This window comes from Mobula birostris, chromosome 12 (genome assembly GCF_030028105.1).
Source record: "Mobula birostris isolate sMobBir1 chromosome 12, sMobBir1.hap1, whole genome shotgun sequence".
NCBI classification, from domain to species: domain Eukaryota; kingdom Metazoa; phylum Chordata; class Chondrichthyes; order Myliobatiformes; family Myliobatidae; genus Mobula; species Mobula birostris.
This window is the reverse complement of record NC_092381.1, coordinates 93993781-94015198: the sequence shown is the minus strand read 5'-3', so window position 1 is coordinate 94015198 and position 21418 is coordinate 93993781. Positions and strand designations below refer to the sequence as shown.

The 21418-nt window shown below is 45.2% G+C and overlaps 1 protein-coding gene across 3 annotated transcripts in view; it reads right to left on the bottom strand.

Annotated features, from left to right (window-relative positions):
• The window catches only part of atf6 (activating transcription factor 6), a 420957-nt gene that overhangs the window by 317728 nt on the left and 81811 nt on the right, over nucleotides 1-21418 (bottom strand). For all 3 annotated transcript variants that reach the window (XM_072274311.1, XM_072274312.1, XM_072274313.1), the window contains exon 6: nucleotides 2042-2224. In XM_072274311.1, coding sequence (XP_072130412.1) covers nucleotides 2042-2224 — 183 coding nt within the window. The remainder of the gene's footprint in view (nucleotides 1-2041; nucleotides 2225-21418) is intronic.

The following is a 21418-nucleotide window of genomic DNA, read 5'->3' as shown; positions in this document are numbered from 1 at the left end:
TCAGACCATAGAACCTTCTTCCAGTTGACTCCATTGTCTCCCACATGCCTTCTGGCAAACTAGCCAAGAATTCAAGTGAGTTTTTTCTCAAAAGTGGCTTTTTCTTCACCGCTCTCCCATAAAGTTGGGACCAGTGAAGTACTCAGGCAACAGTTGTTGTATGTGCAGTCTCTCCCATCTCAGCCACTGAAGCCTGTAACTCCTCCACAGTTGTCATACATCTCTGGGTGGCCTCCCTCACTAGTCCCCTTCTTGCACAGTCACTCAGTTTTTGAGTACGGCCTGCTCTAGCTAGATTTAGAGCTGTGCCATATTCTTTCCATTTCTTAATGAGTGACTTAATTGTACTCCAAGAGATATTCAGTGCTTGGAAATTTTCTTGTATCCATCCTGACTCGTGCTTTACAAAAACTTTTTCGTGGAGTTGCTTGGAGTGTTCTTTTGTCTTCATGGTATAGTTTTTGCCAGGATACTGACTCACCAGCAGTTGGACCTTCCAGGTACAGGTATATTTTTACTACAATCAAATGAAACACCTTGCACACAGGTGAGCTCTATTTAACTAATTCCATGACTTCTACAACCAACTTGCTGCACCAGTGATGATTTGGTGTGCCCTAATAAAGGGGATGAATACTTATGCAGCAATTAAATATTTTCTGTTTTATATTTGTTATTAATTTAGATCACTTTGTAGAGATTTGTAGAGTTGATCAGTGTCAAAAAAAACAAATTAAATCGACTGTGATTCATGTTGTAAAACAATAAAACATGAAAGCTTCTGGGAGGAGGGGAGTGAATACATTTTATAGGCACTGTATCTACAGAATCCCTTCAGATTCTCCTTAACTTTGTCTGCTAAGGCAACTTCATGCCTTCTTTTAGACTTCCTGCTTTCTTTAAGCATTCTCTTGCATTTCTTGTACTCCATAAGCACCTCATTTGTTCCTACTTTCCTATACTTTCTTCCTTTTTTCTCTTAACCAGGGCCTGAATATCTCTTGAAGGTTCCCTACACTTATTATCTTTACTTTTTATTCTGACAGGCACAAAGCTTTGTACTCTCAAAATTTCATTTTCGAAAGCCTCCCACTTTTACACCTTTGCCAGAAAACTGTCCTAAAGCACACGTGCCAAATCATTTCTGATTCCATCAAAATTGGCCTTTCTCTGATTTAGAATCTCAACCCATGGACCTACCTTTTTGCATGTTTACTTTGAACCAATGGCATTGTGGTCACTAGATGCAAAATGTTCTCCTACACAAACTTCTATCTCATTCCCTAATAGCAGATCCAGTATTGCATGCCTTCTCATTGGGACTCCTCCACTACCTCAACTTCTTCTTGCAGAATGTATACAGGTCTCATCACAGTCCTCTTCCTCCTAAAATCAATCACCATCTCCCTGCTTTTGGCCACATTCAGGAGCAAATGATTCCTCCCACACCACTCTACAAACTTGTCCACCAGTCCTCTGTACTCCAACTTCTGCCATCTCTGATACACCCAACCACCGTAGTCAGAGAACTTCTGCAAGTGACAAGACTCAGATTTGTACTGAAAGTCTGGGGTGTACAGTGTGAACAGAAACGGAAACAGGACAGGCCCTTGTAGTGCTCCAGTGCCACTCACCACCATCTCAGACAAAGGACTGCCCAGTCATACCAACTGGGGTCTATCTGTCAGGTCATCAGTAATCCAGATGGTGGATTTGTCTACGTCCATTCTTTGCAGCTTCTCACTCAGAAGAAGTGGCTGTATTGTATTGCATTGAAGTATATTCTGATATCATATTCAAACTGTCTTTGGATTTCAGTATGCTTGGTATTAGGCTCAATATGCTTAGACTCAGCCTTTATGTTCATGATGACTCGAGGCTTCCTGGGCAGATTGATTTGGCAATAGCAGCACCATGAGCTCTACAGCATGAATGTGGCCATGCTCCAGAGAAGATCATATTTCCAGAAGTCATACTCTTGTTCTAAATAATTAACACAAAAAGTAATCTTCAGGAAAAATAAAAATCAGGATATACTCACCAGTAGGAGCAGGACAGATTCTAATTGGCTTCTGTTTTTGAATGGACATGACTGTTTGAACTGGTTTAATTATAATGGTTTTCCCAGTTAGCCCTGGACTTGGCTGTGAAACTGGTAATGCCGGAATAAAGATGGGCTTTGGTTGAATTGGCTTCTGCTTTGATACATTTGAAGGAACATTTACTGAAACAAAAAAAAAATTGTGTTTTTAATTATTTGTGCAAAAATGAGTTATTAAAATAAAAGGTTTTACAAATTTGGTATCAAAGCAGAATTTTGAGAAGTTAAATCATTTCATTTCATGATCAAATGCAAGTAAACAACTTATCCCTGTTCATTAATCTTAACACTTTCAACTTTAAATCTCTTATATCAAACTCTTGGTACACATAATGTAGCTTTAACGTTTTTTTATTATTTTAAACACACACACAGAAATAAAAAGAAATTTAAATCAAATTGCTTTTTAAGAACTGCAATTAAATTCAGACTTGCAGAGGCAATTTTGAAAACCACTGCCTATATTTTGGCAATTGACAACACATGTTGGACACTTTGGTGTCTAGTGGCGACAACGGCCAAACACATTCCTGTGCTTACAGTTCTTTTGCCCTACATATGGCCAGTTTCTTCATATCAAACCATAAGACATGTTTCTCTAACACTTTAGAAATCACTAAAGTCATTACCATCTTATGGATTCGCATAAGAAGGGAGAAACATGCAAGAAAATATTCGTTTCTCTTGGCAATTCATACTGTACAAGACTAGCCAAATTAGTCAACAGAAAAATAATGATCAGCATTTTTCAAAGTACCAATCTAAACTGCTCAAACACTTGGCATACCATCAACAGGTGGATCCAATTGCTCCCGACATCACTTCAAGTAAAACTGTCACTACATTAAAATGTATAACAAAAATAAAACAGAAGGCAATAAATATCTTTAACACAAAGTTGGCTCCAGAGGTATGGTCTTAACACAAACTGTATTTTCTTCCACTTACATAACTTCAGTAACTTTCCTAATCAGTTAGAGCGCAAGTATAATCCTAACACCTCAACATTAATAATATCGCAGTCTAATTTTCAAGACTGTATATGACAACTTTCAGATCCATTCCCCTTCTTGCTGAAACCGACCATCACAACTTGAACAAAACTTTACATCATCTCCTCTCTGATCTCTCAAGCTCTACTCCAACACACCATTTATTCAAATGTTTAATATACAGTTGGCCCTCCGTATCCACGGGTTCTGCATCCACTGATTCAACCAACTGCGGATCGAAAATATTCGAAAAAAAAATTCCAGAAAGTTCCGAAAAGCAAAACTTGTATTTGCCGAGCACTACGCTGAATCCACGCAAATGAAGTGATGTGTAGGCATACCCTCCCGTAGCCTCCCGCCATTTCATAGATCCTCAGTCTCTCTCGAGCACTTTTGTTTGAGCATCGTTCGCTACTTGTGTTGTGAGCAAGAGGAAGGTGTTTAAGGCTAGTAAGGGATGGCTGGCTAGCTATGTAAAGCGCTACAGCCTCAAGAACTTAAAGATCACGGGAGAATCGGTATCAGCTAATGCCGGGGCAGCATTAGCGTTCCCAGAAGAGCTACGATGGTTGCGTCTGTACTGAACATATACAGACTTTTTCTTAAAAACATAAACAACAGGAATTCTGCAGATGCTGGAAATTCAAGCAACACACATCAAAGTTGCTGGTGAATGCAGCAGGCCAGGCAGCATCTCTAGGAAGAGGTACAGTCGACGTTTCAGGCCGAGACCCTTCCCTGAAACGTCGACTGTACCTCTTCCTAGAGATGCTGCCTGGCCTGCTGCGTTCACCAGCAACTTTGATGTGTGTTGCCAGACTTTTTTTCTTGTCATTATTCCCTAAACAATACAGTATAACAACTATTTACATAGCATTTACATTGTATTAGGTATTTAAGTAATCGCAAGATGATTTAAAGTATACGGGAGGATGTGCGTAGGTTATATGCAAATACTACACCATTTTATATAAGGGACTTGAGCATCCGCGGATTTGCTATCCGCAGGAGGTCCTGAAACCAATCCCCCGTGGATACCAAGGGACAACTGTACTTTTAATCCTGTACAATTTCATATCAGGACATTAACATAAATATCTTTAATCTGCATCAATTGACCCAAGAACTCAAAACACCCACCTGTGAAAGCAATAACTGCCATCAATTTTCATAATCTTGCTGTTTCAACTCCCATCTCCTCTCCCTTAACTGCAACACTGATAGTAGAATAATCTACACTGAAAATCCTGAAATTCACTTCCAAATCATTTGGGTTTGCATCATCACTTCTCCCAGTTCTTCATCAGCTTCTTACACTGTCAATTTACTTCTTCACAAGCTACATGCAGTACTGACAATTTTTTCCTTTATTTACCCATTCTTCATTGGCTTGACAGACTATTTCACCTCAAGGTGCAAGTCTAATTTTAATGAAAACATTGCACAACCTTCCTTTCTGCTGGATGGGCCTAGGTATACAAAATCTGAATCTCATTTTCACATCAACCACAATGGTGATGGGTTGGGAGTTTCAAGAATTGGACCTTGTAAAAATAAAGGAACCATAACTTTGGGCCCAATCAGAATGGCAAGTGAATGAATGAATGACACTAATTTTGTCCTCTTAACAATAAAGAATGGAACAGCAACAATGTCTCATGAGACAGATACATACCCCATCCTTGGTGGTAGATGGAATGTGGTTTGCAGAAGCTGCATGAAACATTGCTCAAGTTTCAAATTCACTGAGTGCACAGAAGGTACCCTTGTAAATGGAGAGGGTTCTAATTGATTTTTACCCAATTCTTGGCTAATGAGAAGCTTTGAATTTGAGCTGCAGATCATGGAATCTGGACATCTCTGGAAAAACAGCAAGGTTGCTTCAACTTCTACTGAAAAGAGGTGGGGGTTATGCAAACTGGCAACAGAATCATTGCTTCATGCACAAGGCAAAAGAGGGGGGTTATCTGACTACAACAGCTGCTGTAGCCTATTATGCTGGCAATCATAATGTTTGCATTTATATTCATGCACTTGGATTTTATAATGCTACATATCAGAAATAAAATCTAACTCCAATATTTCATTATTCCATGAGTAATAATAATTAGGATGGAAAATTATGTGGTTTAGCCAAAGAGATCATTTTTATCTCCAACTCTGGAACAATCAGCATGTAACCAACAATGGGAAAAGCAATTAATTTTGAGAATATATAGCGAATAACTTGAAGTATTCAAAACCTGGGCTTCAACAATTCTTTATGCAGCTGTTTCCACAATTTCCTGGATGTCACGTCCCAGTTAGTACAGACTGGCAAATTTCAAGATGTATGGAGATTTCAAAATCATTATGAAGAAGGATAGTCTGGTCTTCGGGTTGAGAATGTATATTGGATAAAAGCCAATTTTGATGGTATCAGAATGGCTCTGGCAAGTGTGGAGGTGTTTCCTGGCACAGGCAAGCTTGGTTAGTGGGAGGCCTTCAAAAGCAAACTTTTAAGTGTATAGATCTTGTATTTTCCTGTCACAATAAAAGGCAAGGATAACAGGCTTAGGGGCCTTTGCTTTTGGGAGATATTGAGGCCCTGGTTAAGAAAAAAAAAGTGCATAGCAGGTATAGGCAGCACGGAACAAATGAGATACTGAAGAATAGAAGAAATTCATGAGAATATTTAAGACGGAGGGCTAAAAGAAGGCATGACGTTGCTTTAGCAGACAAGGTGAAGCAGAATCCCGAAAGAGTCTACAGATATGTTAAGAGCAGAAGAATGACAAGGATCAATACTGGTCCCTTTGAAGATCAGCAAGGTCCACAAGAGCTCCATGCATGGAGCCAAAAGAGATGAAAGAGATCTTAAATGGATTTTTTGCATCTGTATTTACTTGGGAAACAGACACAGAGTCTATAAAAATGAGGCAAAACAGCAGTGAGGTCATGGACTGTATATGGATTACAGAGGAGGAGGCACTTGCTGTCTTGAGGCAAATTTGGGTGCATAAATCCCCAGGGCCTGACAAGGAGTCCCTTCGGACGATGTGGGAAGCTAACACAGAAAATATGGGAGCCCTTGCTGAGGCATTTAAAACATCCTTAGCCACGGGTGAGATGTCGAAGCATTGGGGGGGTATTTAAATGTTGTTCTGTTGTTGCTAAATGTTGTTCCGTTGTTTTAGAAAGGCTCGAAGAATAAACTGGGAAATTTTGGGACAGTGAGCCTAATGTCAGTAAGTTATTGGAAGGTCTTTTAAGGACTGAATAAATAAGTATTTAGATAGACAGGGACTGATTAGGCCCAGTCAAAATGGGTTGGTGCATGGTAGGTCATGTCAAGCCAAACTATAGAGATTTTCCAGGTTACCAAGAAAGTTGATGAAGGAAAAGCTGTAAATATTGTCTACATGGACTTTAGCAAGACCTTTGACAAAATCCTGCATGGGAGGATGATCAAAAAGGTTCAGTCCCTTGGCATTCAAGATGAGGTAGCAAACTGCATTCAACATTGGGAGAAGGGTCTGCACTGCGCAGGTGCATGACGTAGCGCACCAAGGTTTAAAAAGAGGAATTTTCAACGGTTCTTGTTTCAGTCGAAGCAAGCAGCTGAGAAGGGAGTGAAGAAATCAGGTAGAAAAAGTCTTTTTTTTTTTAAACACTGCTCGGGGAGAAGGGTCTGCACTGCGCAGGCGCATGACATACGGCGCCAAGGTTTAAAAAGAGACCACCATATACAGCAGGCAGCATTGTGAGCAGGCAGTGGAGTGAGAGGGAGCAGAGTGGGACGGCTTTGGCTCAACAGGCTTCGGTGAGAACAGGCAGAGGCCAGGGTAGGTTCCGGTAAGTTTTTTGTCCAGATTGCTGGAGTAGAGAGAATGCCAGGCAGGATTTTGGAATGCTCCTCTTGCAGGATGTGGGAAGTCAGGGAGCCCTCCGGTGTCCCTGACAACGACATCTGCAAGAAGTGCATCCAGCTGCAGCTAATAACAAACTGCGTTAGGGAACTGGAGCAGGAGCTGGATGACCTCTGGATCATTCAGAAGAATGGGGAGATTATAGATAGTAGCTACTATCCGGCCATATTATTTGCCAAGGGAAATCTCACATGCAATTGTGGTTGTTGTGTACATCGCTCCCTCTGCCAACCCGACGTCAGCAGGTAACATCATTTACACCGTCATAGCCGGACTACAAACCCAGCACCCGAGTGCCCTCATTACCATCTCCGGTGACTTCAACCAGGTTACCATGGCTAGAACACTGCCCAACTTCACACAGTATGTGATCTGTACAACCAGAGGGGAGAGGACTCTGGATTTGATGTATACTAACGTTAAGGATGCATATAGCTCCTCTCCCCTCCCCCCACTGGGAAGGTCAGATCACAACCTGGTGCATCTAAAACCCTGCTACGTACCTCTGGTGAAAAGTAAACCTGCAACCTCGAGGACAGTGAGAAAATGGTCGAAGGAGGCTTATGAGGTGCTCCAGGGTTGTTTTGAGGTGACAGACTGGAAGGCACTCTGTGAGCCACATGGAGAGGATATTGATGGGCTCACAGACAGCATCACTGATTACACCAACTTCTGTGTGGACAGCAATGTTCCAACAAGAACTGTCCTTGTTATTCAAAAAACAAGCCATGGGTGACAAAGAACATTAAGGACATCCTGAACGCTAAAAAGAGGGCATTTAGAGATGGAAATAGGGAGTAGCTGAGGGCAATAAAGAGTGACCTTTTAGCAATAAAGGCTAAAGACAGGTACAGGAGGAAGCTTGAGTGGAAACTCCAGCAGAACAGCATGACAGAGGTCTGGAGGGGGATGAGGACCATCACTGGGTTCCGGCAAACTAGCAACAGAGGAGCGGAAGGCAGTGTGGACAGGGCCAAGGAACTTAACCTGTTCTTTAACAGATTTGACAGTGTGGCCCCTGCCCATCCCACACATGAGCCATCTGTTGTCAGCCCCCAACCAACACATATTCCACTCTCCCCTCCTACTCCTCCTCACAGTCCCCCACCCTGCTCTCATGACTATACCACTTCCCCACACGAAACCATCACGGTGGGCTTCACAGCTCTACAGGTGAGAAGACAGCTGAAACGTCTCAACCCAAGCAAGGCTGCAGGACCGGATGGTGTCAGTACCAGGGTGCTCAAAGCCTGTGCCCCTCAGCTATGTGGAGTACTTCGCCATGTTTTCAACCTGAGCCTGAGGCTCCGGAGGGTTCCTGTATTGTGGAAGACGTCCTGCCTCGTCCCTGTGCCGAAGACGCTGCACCCCAGCGGCCTCAATGACTACAGACCGGTGGCATTGACCTCCCACATCATGAAGACCCTGGAGACACTTGTTCTGGAGCTGCTCCGGCCTATGGTCAGGCCACACTTAGATCCCCTCCAGTTCGCCTACCAGCCCCGACTAGGAGTTGAGGATGCCATCGTCTTCCTGCTGAACCGTGTCTACGCCCACCTGAACAAGCCAGCGAGCACTGTGAGGGTCATGTTTTTTGACTTCTCCAGTGCGTTCAACACCATCCGCCCTGCTCTGCTGGGGGAGAAGCTGACAGCCATGCAGGTGGATGCTTCCCTGGTATCATGGATTCTTGACTACATGACTGGCAGACCACAGTACGCGTGCTTGCAACACTGTGTGTCCGACAGAGGGATCAGCAGCACTGGGGCTCCACAGGGGACTGTCTTGTCTCCCTTTCTCTTCACTATTTACACCTCGGACTTCCACTACTGCACGGAGTCTTGTCATCTTCAGAAGTTTTCGGATGACTCTGCCATAGTTGGATGCATCAGCAAGGAAGATGAGGCTGAGTACAGGGATACAGTAGGAAACTTTGTCACATGGTGTGAGCAGAATTATCTGCAGCTTAATGTGAAAAAGACTAAGGAGCTGGTGGTAGACCTGAGGAGAGCTAAGGTATCGGTGACCCCTGTTTCCATCCAGGGGGTCAGTGTGGACATGGTGGAGGATTACAAATACCTGGGGATACCAATTGACAATAAACTGGACTGGTCAAAGAACACTGAGGCTGTCTACAAGAAGGGTCAGAGCTGTCTCTATTTCCTGAGGAGACTGAGGTCCTTTGACATCTGCCGGACGTTGCTGAGGATGTTCTACGAGTCTGTGGTGGCCAGTGCGATCATGTTTGCTGTTGTGTTCTGGAGCAGCAGACTGAGGGTGGCAGACACCAATAGAATCAACAAACTCATTCGTAAGGCCAGTGATGTTGTGGGGATGGAACTGGACTCTCTCATGGTGGTGTCTGAAAAGAGGATGCTGTCTAAGTTGCATGCCATCTTGGTCAATGTCTCCCATCCACTACATAATGTACTGGTTGGGCACAGGAGTACATTCAGCCAGAGACTCATTCCACCGAGATGCAGCACTGAGCATCATAGGAAGTCATTCCTGCCTGTGGCCATCAACCTTTACAACTCCTCCCTTGGAGGGTCAGACATCCTGAGCCAATAGGCTGATCCTGGACTTATTTCATAATTTACTGGCATAATTTACATATTACTATTTAACTATTTATGGTTCTATTACTATTTATTATTTATGGAGCAACTGTAACAAAAACCAATTTCCCCCGGGATTAATAAAGTATGACTATGACTACAGGGAGGTAGTTACGCCAAAGGAACAGAGCGCAGGAAATTGGGTCACTGTCAGGTGAGGGAAGAGGAAAGGGCAGGCAGAGCAGGGTTCCCCTGTGGCCATTCCCCTCAACAACAAGTATACCGCATTGGATACTGTTGCGGGGGATGACTTACCTGGGACAAGCTGCAGTAGCCGGATCTCTGGCACTGAGTCTGGCTCTGCAGTGCAGAAGGGAGGGTGGATAAAGAGGACAGCGGTAGTGATAGGGGACTCGATAGTTAGAGGTGCAGATAGGAGGTTCTGTAGTCGTGACGGAGAATCCAAGATGGTTTGTTGCCTCCCGGGTGCCAGGGTCAAGGATGTTTCTGATTACTTGCATGACATTCTGAAGTGGGAGGGTGATCAACCAGATGTCGTGGTGCACATCGGTACCAGTGACATAGCAAAGAAGAGTGAGGAGGTCCTGGACAGTGAGTATAGAGAGCTTGGTAGGAAGTTGAAAAGCAGGACCTCAAGGGTGGTAATCCTAGGATTGCTACCTGTGCTAAGTGCCAGTGAGGATAAGAATAGGATGATCTGGAGGATGAACACGTGGCTGAGGAACTGGTACAGTCATAGTCATAGTCATACTTTATTGATCCCAGGGGAAATGGTTTTTTGTTACAGTTGCACCATAAATAATTAAATAATAATAAAAAACATAAATAAACAGGGGGCAGGATTTCAGATTTCAGGATCATTGGGACCACTTCTGGAGCAGGTGGGACCTGTACAAGAGAGACGGGTTACACTTGAACTACAAGGGGACCAATATCCTTTCAGGGAAGTTTGTTAGTGCTATTAGGGAGGCTTTACACTAGATATGCAAGGGGATGGGAACTAGAGTGCCAGAGCTGACAGTGGGACTGAGGTGAAAATAAATGATGTTAAAAGTTCAAGCAAAGCCGCAAATAGAAAGGTTGTGAGTGGTGGTAAAAATCTTCTGAGGTGTATATATTTCATAGTCATAGTCATACTTCATTGATCCCGGGGGAAAATGCTTTTCTTTACATTTGCTCCACAAATAATACATAGTAATAAAACCATAAATAGTTAAATAGTAATATGTAAATTATGCCAGTAAATTATGAAATAAGTCCAGGACCAGCCTATTGGCTCAGGGTGTCTGGCCCTCCAAGGGAGGAGTTGTAAAGTTTGATGGCCACCTGCAGGAATGACATCCTATGACGCTCTGTGCTGCATCTTGGTGGAATGAGTCTCTGGCTGAATGTACTCCTGTGCCCAACCAGTACATTATGTAGTGGATGGGAGACATTGACCAAGATAGCATGCAACTTAGACAGCATCCTCTTTTCAGACACCACCGTCAGAGAGTCCAATTCCATCTCCACAACATCACTGGCCTTACGAACGAGTTTGTTGATTCTGTTGGTGTCTGCTACCCTCAGCCTGCTGCCCCAGCACACAACAGCAAACATGATAGCACTGGCCACCACAGACTTGTAGAACATCCTCAGCATCGTCCGGCAGATGTTAAAGGACCTCAGTCTGGCTCTGACCCTTACTGTAGACAGCCTCAGTGTTCTTTGACCAGTCCAGTTTATTGTCAATTGGTATCCCCAGGTATTTGTAATCCTCCACCATGTCCACACTGACCCCCTGGATGGAAACAGGGGTCACCGGTACCTTAGCTCTCCTCAGGTCTACCACCAACTCCTCAGTCTTTTTCACATTAAGCTGCAGATAATTCTGCTCACACCACGTGACAAAGTTTCCTACCACAGCCTTAATTCCATAGACTTCATGCCAGTTTCCTTAGTAAATACAGATGCAAAAAACCCATTTAAAATCTCCCCCATTTCTTTTGGTTCCGCACATAGCCGACCACTCTGATCTTCAAGAGGACCAAAAGGATTCAATGCTAGGCGTATTGCGGAGAAGGCGGACGAGTTGAGGGCATGGATTGATATGCGGAATTAAGACGTTATAGCAATTAGTGAAACTTGGCTACAGGAGGGGCAGGACTGGCAGCCTAATATTCCAGGGTTCCGATGTTTCAGATGTGATAGAGGCAGAGGAATGAAAGGTGGGGGGGTAGCATTGCTTGTCAGGGAAAATGTTATAGCAGTGCTCAGGCAGGACAGATTAGAGGGCTTGTCTACAGAGTCCTTATGGGTGGAGCTGAGAAACAGGAAAGGTATAGCCACATTTAGTGGGGTTGTATTATAGACCACCCAATAGTCAACAAGAATTGGAGGAGCAAATCTGCAGAGTGATAGCAGACAACTGCAGGAAACATAAAGTTGTGGTGGTAGGGGACTTTTATTTTCCACATATTGATTGGGACTCCCATACTGTGCGGGGTCTAGATGGGTTAGAGTTTGTAAAATGTGTTCAGAAAAGTTTTCTAAATCAATATATAGAGGTACCAACTAGAGGGGATGCGATATTAGATCTCCTATTAGGAAACGAGTTAGGACAAGTGACGAAAGTGTGTGCAGGGGAGCACTTCAGTTCCAGTGATCATAACACCATTAGTTTCAACTTGATCATGGATAAAGATAGAACTGGTCCTAGGGTTGAGGTTCTAAACTGGAAGAAGGCCAAATTTGAAGAAATGAGAAAGAATCTAAAAAGCGTGGATTGGGACAGGTTGTTCTCTGGCAAGGATGTGATCGGTAAGCGAGAAGCCTTCAAAGGAGAAATTTTGAGAGTGCAGAGCTTGTATGTTCCTGTCAGGATTAAACGCAAAGTGAATAGGAATAAGGAACGTTGGTTCTCAAGGGATATTGGAACTCTGATAAAGAAGAAGAGAAAGTTCTGTGATATGTATAGGAAACAGGGAGTAAATAAGGTGCTTGAGGAGTATAAGAAGTGCAAGAAAATATTTAAGAAGGAAATCAGGAGGGCTAAAAGGAGACATGAGGTTGCCTTGGCAGTCAAAATGAAGGATAATCCAAAGAGTTTTTACAGGTATATGAAGAGTAAAAGGATTGTAAGGGATAAAATTGGTCCTCTTGAAGATCAGAGTGGTTGGCTACGTGCGGAACCAAAAGAAATGGGGGAGATCTTAAATGGGTTTTTTGCATCTGTATTTACTAAGGAAATTGGCATGAAGTCTATGGAATTAATGGAAACAAGTAGTGAGATCATGGAAACTGTACAGATTGAAAAGAAGGAGGTGCTTACTATCTTGAGGCAAATTAAAGTGGATAAATCCCCAGGACCTGACAGGGTGTTCCCTCGGACCTCGAAGCAGACTAGTGTTGAAATTGCAGGGGCCCTGGCAGATATATTTAAAATGTCGGTGTCTACGGGTGAGGTGCCGCAGGATTAGAGAACGGCTCATGTTGTTCCATTGTTTAAAAAAGGATCGAAAAGTAATTCGGGAAATTATAGGCCGGTAAGTTTGACGTCAGTAGTGGGTAAGTTATTGGAGGGAGTACTGAGAGACAGAATCTACAAGCATTTGGATAGACAGGGACTTATTAGGGATAGTCAACATCACTTTGTGCATGGTAGGTCATGTTTGACCAATCTATTGGAGTTTTTCGAGGAGGTTACCAGGAAAGTGGTTGAAGGGAAGGCAGTGGATGTTGTCTACATGGACTTCAGTAAGGCCTTTGACAAGGTCCCGCATGGGAGGTTAGTTAGGAAAATTCAGTCACTAGGTATACATGGAGAGATGGTAATTTGGCTGAATGGAAGAAGCCAAAGAGTGGTAGTAGAGGATTGCTTCTCAGAGTGGAGGCCTGAGACTAATGGTGTGCCACAGGGATCAGTGCTGGGTCGATTGTTATTTGTCATCTATATCAATGATCTGGAAGACAATGTGGTAAACTGCTGATGATACAAAGATTGGAGGTGTACTGGACAGTGAGGAAGGTTTTCAAAGCTTGCAGAGGGATTTGGAACAACTGGAAAAATAGGCTGAAAAATGGCAGATGGAGTTTAATACAGACAAGTGTGAGGTATTGCACTTTGGAAGGACAAACCAAGGTAGAACATACAGGGCAAATGGTAAGGCACTGAGGAGTGCAGTAGAACAGAGGGATCTGGGAATACAGATACAACGTTCCCTAAAAGTGGTGTCACAGGTAGATAGGGTCATAAAGAGAGCTTTTGGTACATTGCAACACACATCAAAGTTGCTGGTGAATGCAGCAGGCCAGGCAGCATCTCTTGGAAGAGGTACAGTCGATGTTTCGGGTCGAGACCCTTCGTCAGGACTAACTGAAGGAAGAGCTAGTAAGAGATTTGAAAGTGGGAGGGGGAGGGGGAGATCCAAAATGATAGGAGAAGACAGGAGGGGGCGGGATGGAGCCAAGAGCTGGACAGTTGATTGGCAAAAGGAATATGAGAGGATCATGGGACAGCAGGCCCAGGGAGAAGGAAAAGGAGGAGGGGGGAAAAAACACAGAGGATGGGCAAGTGGTATAGTCAGAGGGACAGAGGGAGAAAAAGGAGAGAGAGAGAAAGAATGTGTGTATATAAATAAATAACGGATGGGGTACAAGGGGGAGGTGGGGCATTAATGGAAGTTTGAGAAGTCAATGTTCATGCCATCAGGTTGCAGGCTAGCCAGACGGAATATAAGGTGTTGTTCTTCCAACCTGAGTGTGGCTTCATCTTTACAGTAGAGGAGGCCGTGGATAGACATATCAGAATGAGAATGGGATGCGGAATTAAAATGTGTGGCCACTGGGAGATCCTGCTTTCTCTGGCGGACAGAGCGTAGGTGTTCAGCAAAACGATTTCCCAGTCTGCGTCGGGTCTCGCCAATATATAGAAGGCCACATCGGGAGCACCAGACGCAGTATATCACCCCAGCCGACTCACAGGTGAAGTGTCGTCTCACCTGGAAGGACTGTCTGGGGCCCTGAATGGTGGTGAGGGAGGAAGTGTAAGGGCATGTGTAGCACTTGTTTTGCTTACAAGGATGAGTGCCAGGAGGGAGATCAGTGGGGAGGGATGGGGGGGGGGGGAACGAATTGACAAGGGAGTCGCGTAGGGAGCGATCCCTGCGGAAAGCAGGGGGGGAGGAGGGAAAGATGTGCTTAGTGGTGGGATCCTGTTGGAGGCGGCAGAAGTTACGGAGAATAATATGTTGAACCCGGAGGCTAGTGGGGTGGTAGGTGAAGACCAGGGGAACCCTATTCCTAGTGGGGTGGCGGGAGGATGGAGTGAGAGCAGATGTGCGTGAAATGGGGGAGATGCGTTTGAGAGCAGAGTTGATGGTGGAGGAAGGGAAGCCCCTTTCTTTAAAAAAGGAGGACATCTCCCTCGTCCTGGAATGAAAAGCCTCATCCTTTTCCTTCCTCTCCTCCCCCTTTTCCTTCTCCCTGGGCCTCCTGTCCCATGATCCTCTCATATCCCTTTTGCCAAACAACTGTCCAGCTCTTGGCTCCATCCCTCCCCCTCCTGTCTTCTCCTATCATTTTGGATCTCCCCCTCCCCCTCCCACTTTCAAATCTCTTACTAGCTCTTCCTTCTGTTAGTCCTGACGAAGGGTCTCAGCCCGAAACGTCGACTGTACCTCTTCCTAGAGATGCTGCCTGGCCTGCTGTGTTCACCAGCAACTTTGATGTGTGTTGCTTGAATTTCCAGCATCTGCAGAATTCCTCATGTTTTGGTACATTGGCCTTTATTAATCAAAGTATTGAGTATAAGAGCTGGAATGTTATGATGAGGTTGTATAAGGCATTGGTGAGGCCGAATCTGGAGTATTGTGTTCAGTTTTGGTCACCAAATTACAGGAAGAATATTAATAAGGTTGAAAGAGTGCAGAGAAGGTTTACAAGAATGCTGCCGGGACTTGAGAAACTCAGTTACAGAGAAAGGTTGAATAGGTTAGGACTTTATTCCCTGGAGCGTAGAAGAATGAGGGGAGATTTGATAGAGGTATATAAAATTGTGATGGGTATAGATAGAGTGAATGCAAGCAGGCTTTTTCCACTGAGGTAAGGGGAGAAAAAAACCAGAGGACATGGGTTAAGGGTGAAGGGGGAAAAGTTTAAAGGGAACATTAGGGGGGGCTTCTTCACACAGAGAGTGGTGGGAGTGTGGAAAGAGCTGCCAGACGAGGCCGTAAATGCAGGTTCTTTTTTAACATTCAAGAATAAATTGGACAGATAAATGGATGGGAGGTGTATGGAGGGATATGGTCCTTGTGCAGGTCAGTGGGGTTAGGCAGAAAATGGTTCGGCACAGCCAAGAAGGGCCAAAAGGCCTATTTCTGTGCTGTAGTTTTTCTGTGGTTTCTATGGTTTGCAGGAGGAGCCAGAAACTGGCAGTAGAAAGCTACCTCTCTGCCAGGAGGCCTGTGATTCATGATGTGCTGCAGGAATCTGTACTGGGTCCATTGTTTGTCATCAATGTCAATAATCTGGATGATAATGTGATAAACTAGATCAGTAAATTTGCAAATTATACCAAGATTGGGTTGTAGTGGACAATAAAGGCCAGTTGGAAAAATGGGCTGAAAAATGGCACATGGGATTTAGTGCAGACAAGTGTGAGGTGTCGCACTTTTGGGAGGACAAACCAGGATTGGTCTTACACAATGAACGGTAGGGCACCAAGGAGGGTGATAGAACAGAGAGATCTGGGAATACAGATTCATAATTCCTTGAAAGAGGCATCACACTTAGATAGGATTGTAAAGAGAACTTCTGGCACATTGGCCTTCATAAGACAACCGAGTACAGGAGTTGGGATGTAATGTTGAAGATGTATGTTGGAGTGTTATGGTGTCCGGTCTTGAGGGAAAGGTTGAATAGGTTAGAACTTTATTCCCTGGAACATAGGAGAATGAGATGAGATTTAATAGAGGTATACAAAATTATGATGGGTATAGATTGGGTTATTCAAAGCAGGTATTTTCCACTGAGGTTGGGTGAGATTAGAACTTGAGGTCATGAGTTAAAGGTGAAATGTGAAATATTTAAGAGTAACACGAGGGGAAATCTCTTTGTTCAGAAGGTGGTAAGAGTATAGAATGAGCCGCCAGTGGAAGTGGTGAATTTGGGTTCAATTTCAACATTTAAGAGAAGTTTAGATAAATACAAGAATGGGAGGGGTATCAAGGTGCAAGACAATGGGACTAGGCAGAATAACAGTTTGGCATGGACTAGATGGGCCAAAGGGCCGATTTCTGTGCTGTAGCTCTCTATGACTCTAACAACATCTCTTTCAGACTCATCATAAGGCTGTGTGCTTAGCCCCTGCTTTACTCACTTTATAAGTATGATAGTGGGGTTAAGCACAGCTCTGAGGCTGTATTTAAGTATGCTGATGACATCACTGTTGTTAGCCAAATCAAAGGTGGTTGACGAATCAGCATATAGGAGAGAGACTGAAAATCTGGTTGAATGGTGCCACAACAACAACCTCTCATTCAAAGTCAACAAAACTGAAGAGCTGATTACTGACTGCAGGAGGAATAAACTGGAGGTCCATGAGCCAGTCCTCATTAGGGGATTGGAGGTACAGAGTATCAGAAACTTCAAATTCTTTGGTGTTAAAATAGCAGAGGATCTCTCCTGGGGCCAGCACTTAAGTTTCATCACAAAGAAGGCATAATAGCACCTCTACTCTCTCAGAGGTTTGAGCAGATTTAGCACATTGCCAAAAAAGTTGACAAATCGATGTACAGTGGAAAGTATCCTGATGGGTTGCATCATGACCAGGTATGAAACCACCAATTTCCAGAAAAAGAAAAGGCGAAAGAAAAGGTGGAGGCAGCCCATTACATCTCAACTAAAGCCCTCCCCACCACTGAATAGATTTACATGAAATGCTGCCACAAGAAAGCAGCATTCAAAGGATCAACTTTATTCATCATATACGTTTACATAGATTAGGAATTTGCTGTGGTGTGTTGACCCCCACCATCCAGGCCAAGCGCTCTTCTCCCTTTTACCACTGGGTGGGAGATACAGAATGCTTAGGTTCCACCCCACAAGATTCAGGAACTGTTTTCACCCTACAACCATTAGGCTCCAGAACAACATGGACAACTCTACTCTGACCTGATTCTATGACCGAAAGACTCACTTTCAAGGACTCCTTACAAATCATGTCCTCAGTACTTTTATTTGCATAGTATGTCTTCTTTTGCAAATTGGTTATTTGTCACTCTTTATGTATTTTTTGTACTTTCTATTGTATTTCTAAATACCTGCAAGGAAATGAATCTCAGGGCAGTTTATGGTAACATACAGGTACCTGGACAACAAACTCAGTTTGACCTTTGATTGTCCTTCACCTTGTGAATTGAACCAGATACCAAATTTACCTGAATTTAAAAGCTAGGTCAGATGAGACAATTAGATAAACGATTTCCTCCAATAACAGTACCAGTTATTATTGCAGACTTAGTTCAGGAGGAGGTGAGAGCAGTAGTGGAGGAGACGAGAGCCTGCAAGGCGGTGGGAATGAAGCAACAGGGAGCTTGGACAAGATGGGAGAATGTGGTTGAGAGGAAAGTGACCTGGGCTGATCTTTGGAAAGCCGAACCACACCGCATCCAATTTCTCATCCAAGCAGTGTACGATGTGCTTCCAAGCCCATCAAACCTGCACACATGGAGCAAGGCAGAGTCATCTGCGTGCCCACTGTGCTCCAAGCGAGGAACTCTGGAGCACATCCTCAGCGGCTGTGCAAGGGCACTTGGTGAGGGACTGTACAGGTGAAGGCATGATCAGGTCCTGAAGACCATCGCTGAAGCCGTCAGCGCAGGATTTGAGTGGGTGAAGTGGTCCCGACCCTCCAAGCAGACCATTGCCTTTGCCAGAGCTGGGGAGCAGCCAATTCCTGCCAAAAGAACATCTGCAGGCATTCTGATCTCTACAAGGGACTGGCAGCTGTTGGTGGACCTCGAAGAGCAGCTGAAGTTCCCCAACCATATCGTAGCCACCACCCTGCAACCAGACATTGTCCTAGTGTCTGAGTGTACTAAGCAAGTGGTGCTGCTGGAGCTGATAGTCCCATGGAAAGATAGCTTGGAGGAGGCCTTTGAAAGGAAGCTCTCCAAGTACGCAGGACTGGTCAGCAACTGTCAGCAGGCTGGATGGAGAGCGAGGTGTCTCCCAGTGGAGGTTGGTTGTAGGGGATTCGCAGCCCGTTCTTTAGTTAGAGTCTTCAGCATTTTGGGCATCGAGGGAGAGAGGAAGAGGAGAGCCATCCGCAGTACCACTGATGCGGCAGAGAGGGCCTCAAGATGGCTGTGGCTCAAAAGAGGGGAGCCATGGAGTCATAAGTAGCTAGCCATCTGGACACAAACTGGGGTCTGATCAGCCCCGGCTGGGTCACCTGGAGGAGGTTGTATGATGTTGAAAGACCTGAAACACCCGATGATTCCAGGAACATCACTGAAGATGTGTCCAGAAGCATCAATAGATGTATGTAAACAGCTTACACCCTGAGTTAATCAGTGACAACCAGGAAAGACTGGGTGACAACCAGGAAAAGAGTGGTGACGACTGGAGAGTCAGTGACAGCCCGGAGAAACGGCAACCAGGGCAGAACGGGCTGGGAACCCAATCTGCATCCCAATCTGAGAGGAGGACCCCACAAAAGCCACAAAGAATCTAAGGAAAAGATACCCCGAGGGGTGCCCGAGAGGGGGGGAGGATGAGCACCCCAGTTGGATGGACACAACGACATCAGACCCAGGCAGTGAACAAACGACAATGAGGAAGCAGTGTGCATGTGGCAAAATCAGCAAGAACGATTGCGGCTTGAAGATCCACCAAGCGAGGATGAAGTGTTTGGCGGGAGCAGGAGCAACACAACGCGCAGGTGTCCAACCTGGTGAGACGAAGGAGGGGCCAGGCCCGGAGTCACCCCATAGTGCCCGGAACCTCCAAGTGTTGCAATCTAATCCCTCGAAGGTGAAATCTAACGGGAGGCAGACCAAATGGCCTGCAGCTAACATGACTTCACTGTGGAAGCAGTTTGATGACGATGTTAACCAAATTCTGGAGGCAACGGCGAAGGGAGGGGTTGATAGGAAGCTGCAAACCATGACAACAATTATTGTTAGTATCGCAGCTGAACGGTTCAGAGAAGAGGAGAAGGAAGGCTCCGAAACATCTTACTCGAAGAACCAAAGAGCATTGAGGATCCACAACATCAGGCAGGAGATGAAAGCGCTGAAGTCCCAATACAAGGAGGCAGGAGAAGAGGAGCGCATTGGCTTGGCCCAGCTGATGTGCATACTACAAATGAAGATCAGGGTCCTCCGCCGGGCAGAGTGGCATCGGAGGCGGCGTCGTGAAAGGGCTCGAAAGCGTGCTGCCTTTATCGCCAACCCCTTCAAGTTCACCAAGGAGTTGCTGGGGGAGAAGCGAAGTGGGAAACTGGCCTGTTCGCAGGAAGACATAGACCAACATCTGAAGAAGATGTATAACGATCCTGAAAGAGAGCAGGAGTTGGGAGAGTGCGACATCCTAATAGACCCACATGAACCGGATGTGCAGTTCGACATGTCAGAGCTGCAACAAAAGGAAGTCAGAGAGGTCGTCCGCAAAGCAAGGGCAAGCTCGGCTCCAGGACCAAGCAAGGCTCCAGGACCAAGCAACACCTCGTACAAAGTGTACAAGAACTGCCCCAAACTCCTGCTGCGTCTGTGGAAGATCCTGAGAATCTTCTGGAGAAGGGGGAAGATCCCAGAACAGTGGAGAGTGGCTGAAGGGGTGTGGATCCCGAAGGACGAAAATGCTACCCAGATAGATCAGTTTCGCATCATCTCCCTGCTGTGTGTCGAGGCGAAGATCTTCTTCAGTGCAGTTTCTAACCGGTTGTGCACCTACCTAGCAAAGAACACCTATATTGATACATCAGTCCAGAAGGGTGGCATTTCAGGGATGCCAGGCTGTCTGGAGCACATCGGTGTGGTGACACAGCTCATCAGGGAGGCCAAAGAGAACAAGGGCAACCTGTCAGTGTTGTGGCTGGACCTGGCAAATGCATATGGCTCCATTCCGCACAAGCTGGTGCAGCTCACACTGACCAAATATCACGTCCCCAGCAGAATCAGAGACTTTATCGCTGATTATTACAGCAACTTCAGGATGAGGGTCTCTTCAGGAGCAATTACATCAACCTGGCACAAGGTGGAGATCGGCATCATCACAGGGTGCACTATCTCAGTGACACTGTTCTTCCTAGCCATCAACATGCACACTAAGTCTGCTGAACCAGAGTCCAGAGGGCCCAGAATGAATTCTGCTCAACGGCAACCACCTATCAGGGCATTCATGGATGACCTCACAGTCACCACAGAATCAGTCCCAAGCTGCCGGAGGATTCTGCAAGGGCTCGAAAAGATGGTGGAGTGGGCCCGGATGCGTTTCAAACCTGCCAAATCAAGATCGATGGTGCTGAGGAAAGGGAAGGTGAAGAACAAGCTCCAGTTCAGCATCGCAGGCACAGCCATCCCAACCATCACAGAAAAGCCAGTCAAGAGCTTAGGCAAAGTTTTTGACAGCTCTTTAAGGGACACAACATCCATTCAGGCAACCTGTACCGAGTTGGATGGCTGGCTGAAATCTGTGGACAAGTCTGGCCTACCTGGGAAGTTTAAAGCCTGGGTGTATCAGCATGGCATTCTTCCCAGAATCCTGTGGCTCCTCCTCATCTATGCAGTTCCAATCTCGACAGTCGAAACCTTAGAGAGGAGGGTTAGCAACCACCTCAGCAGATGGCTGGGGCTG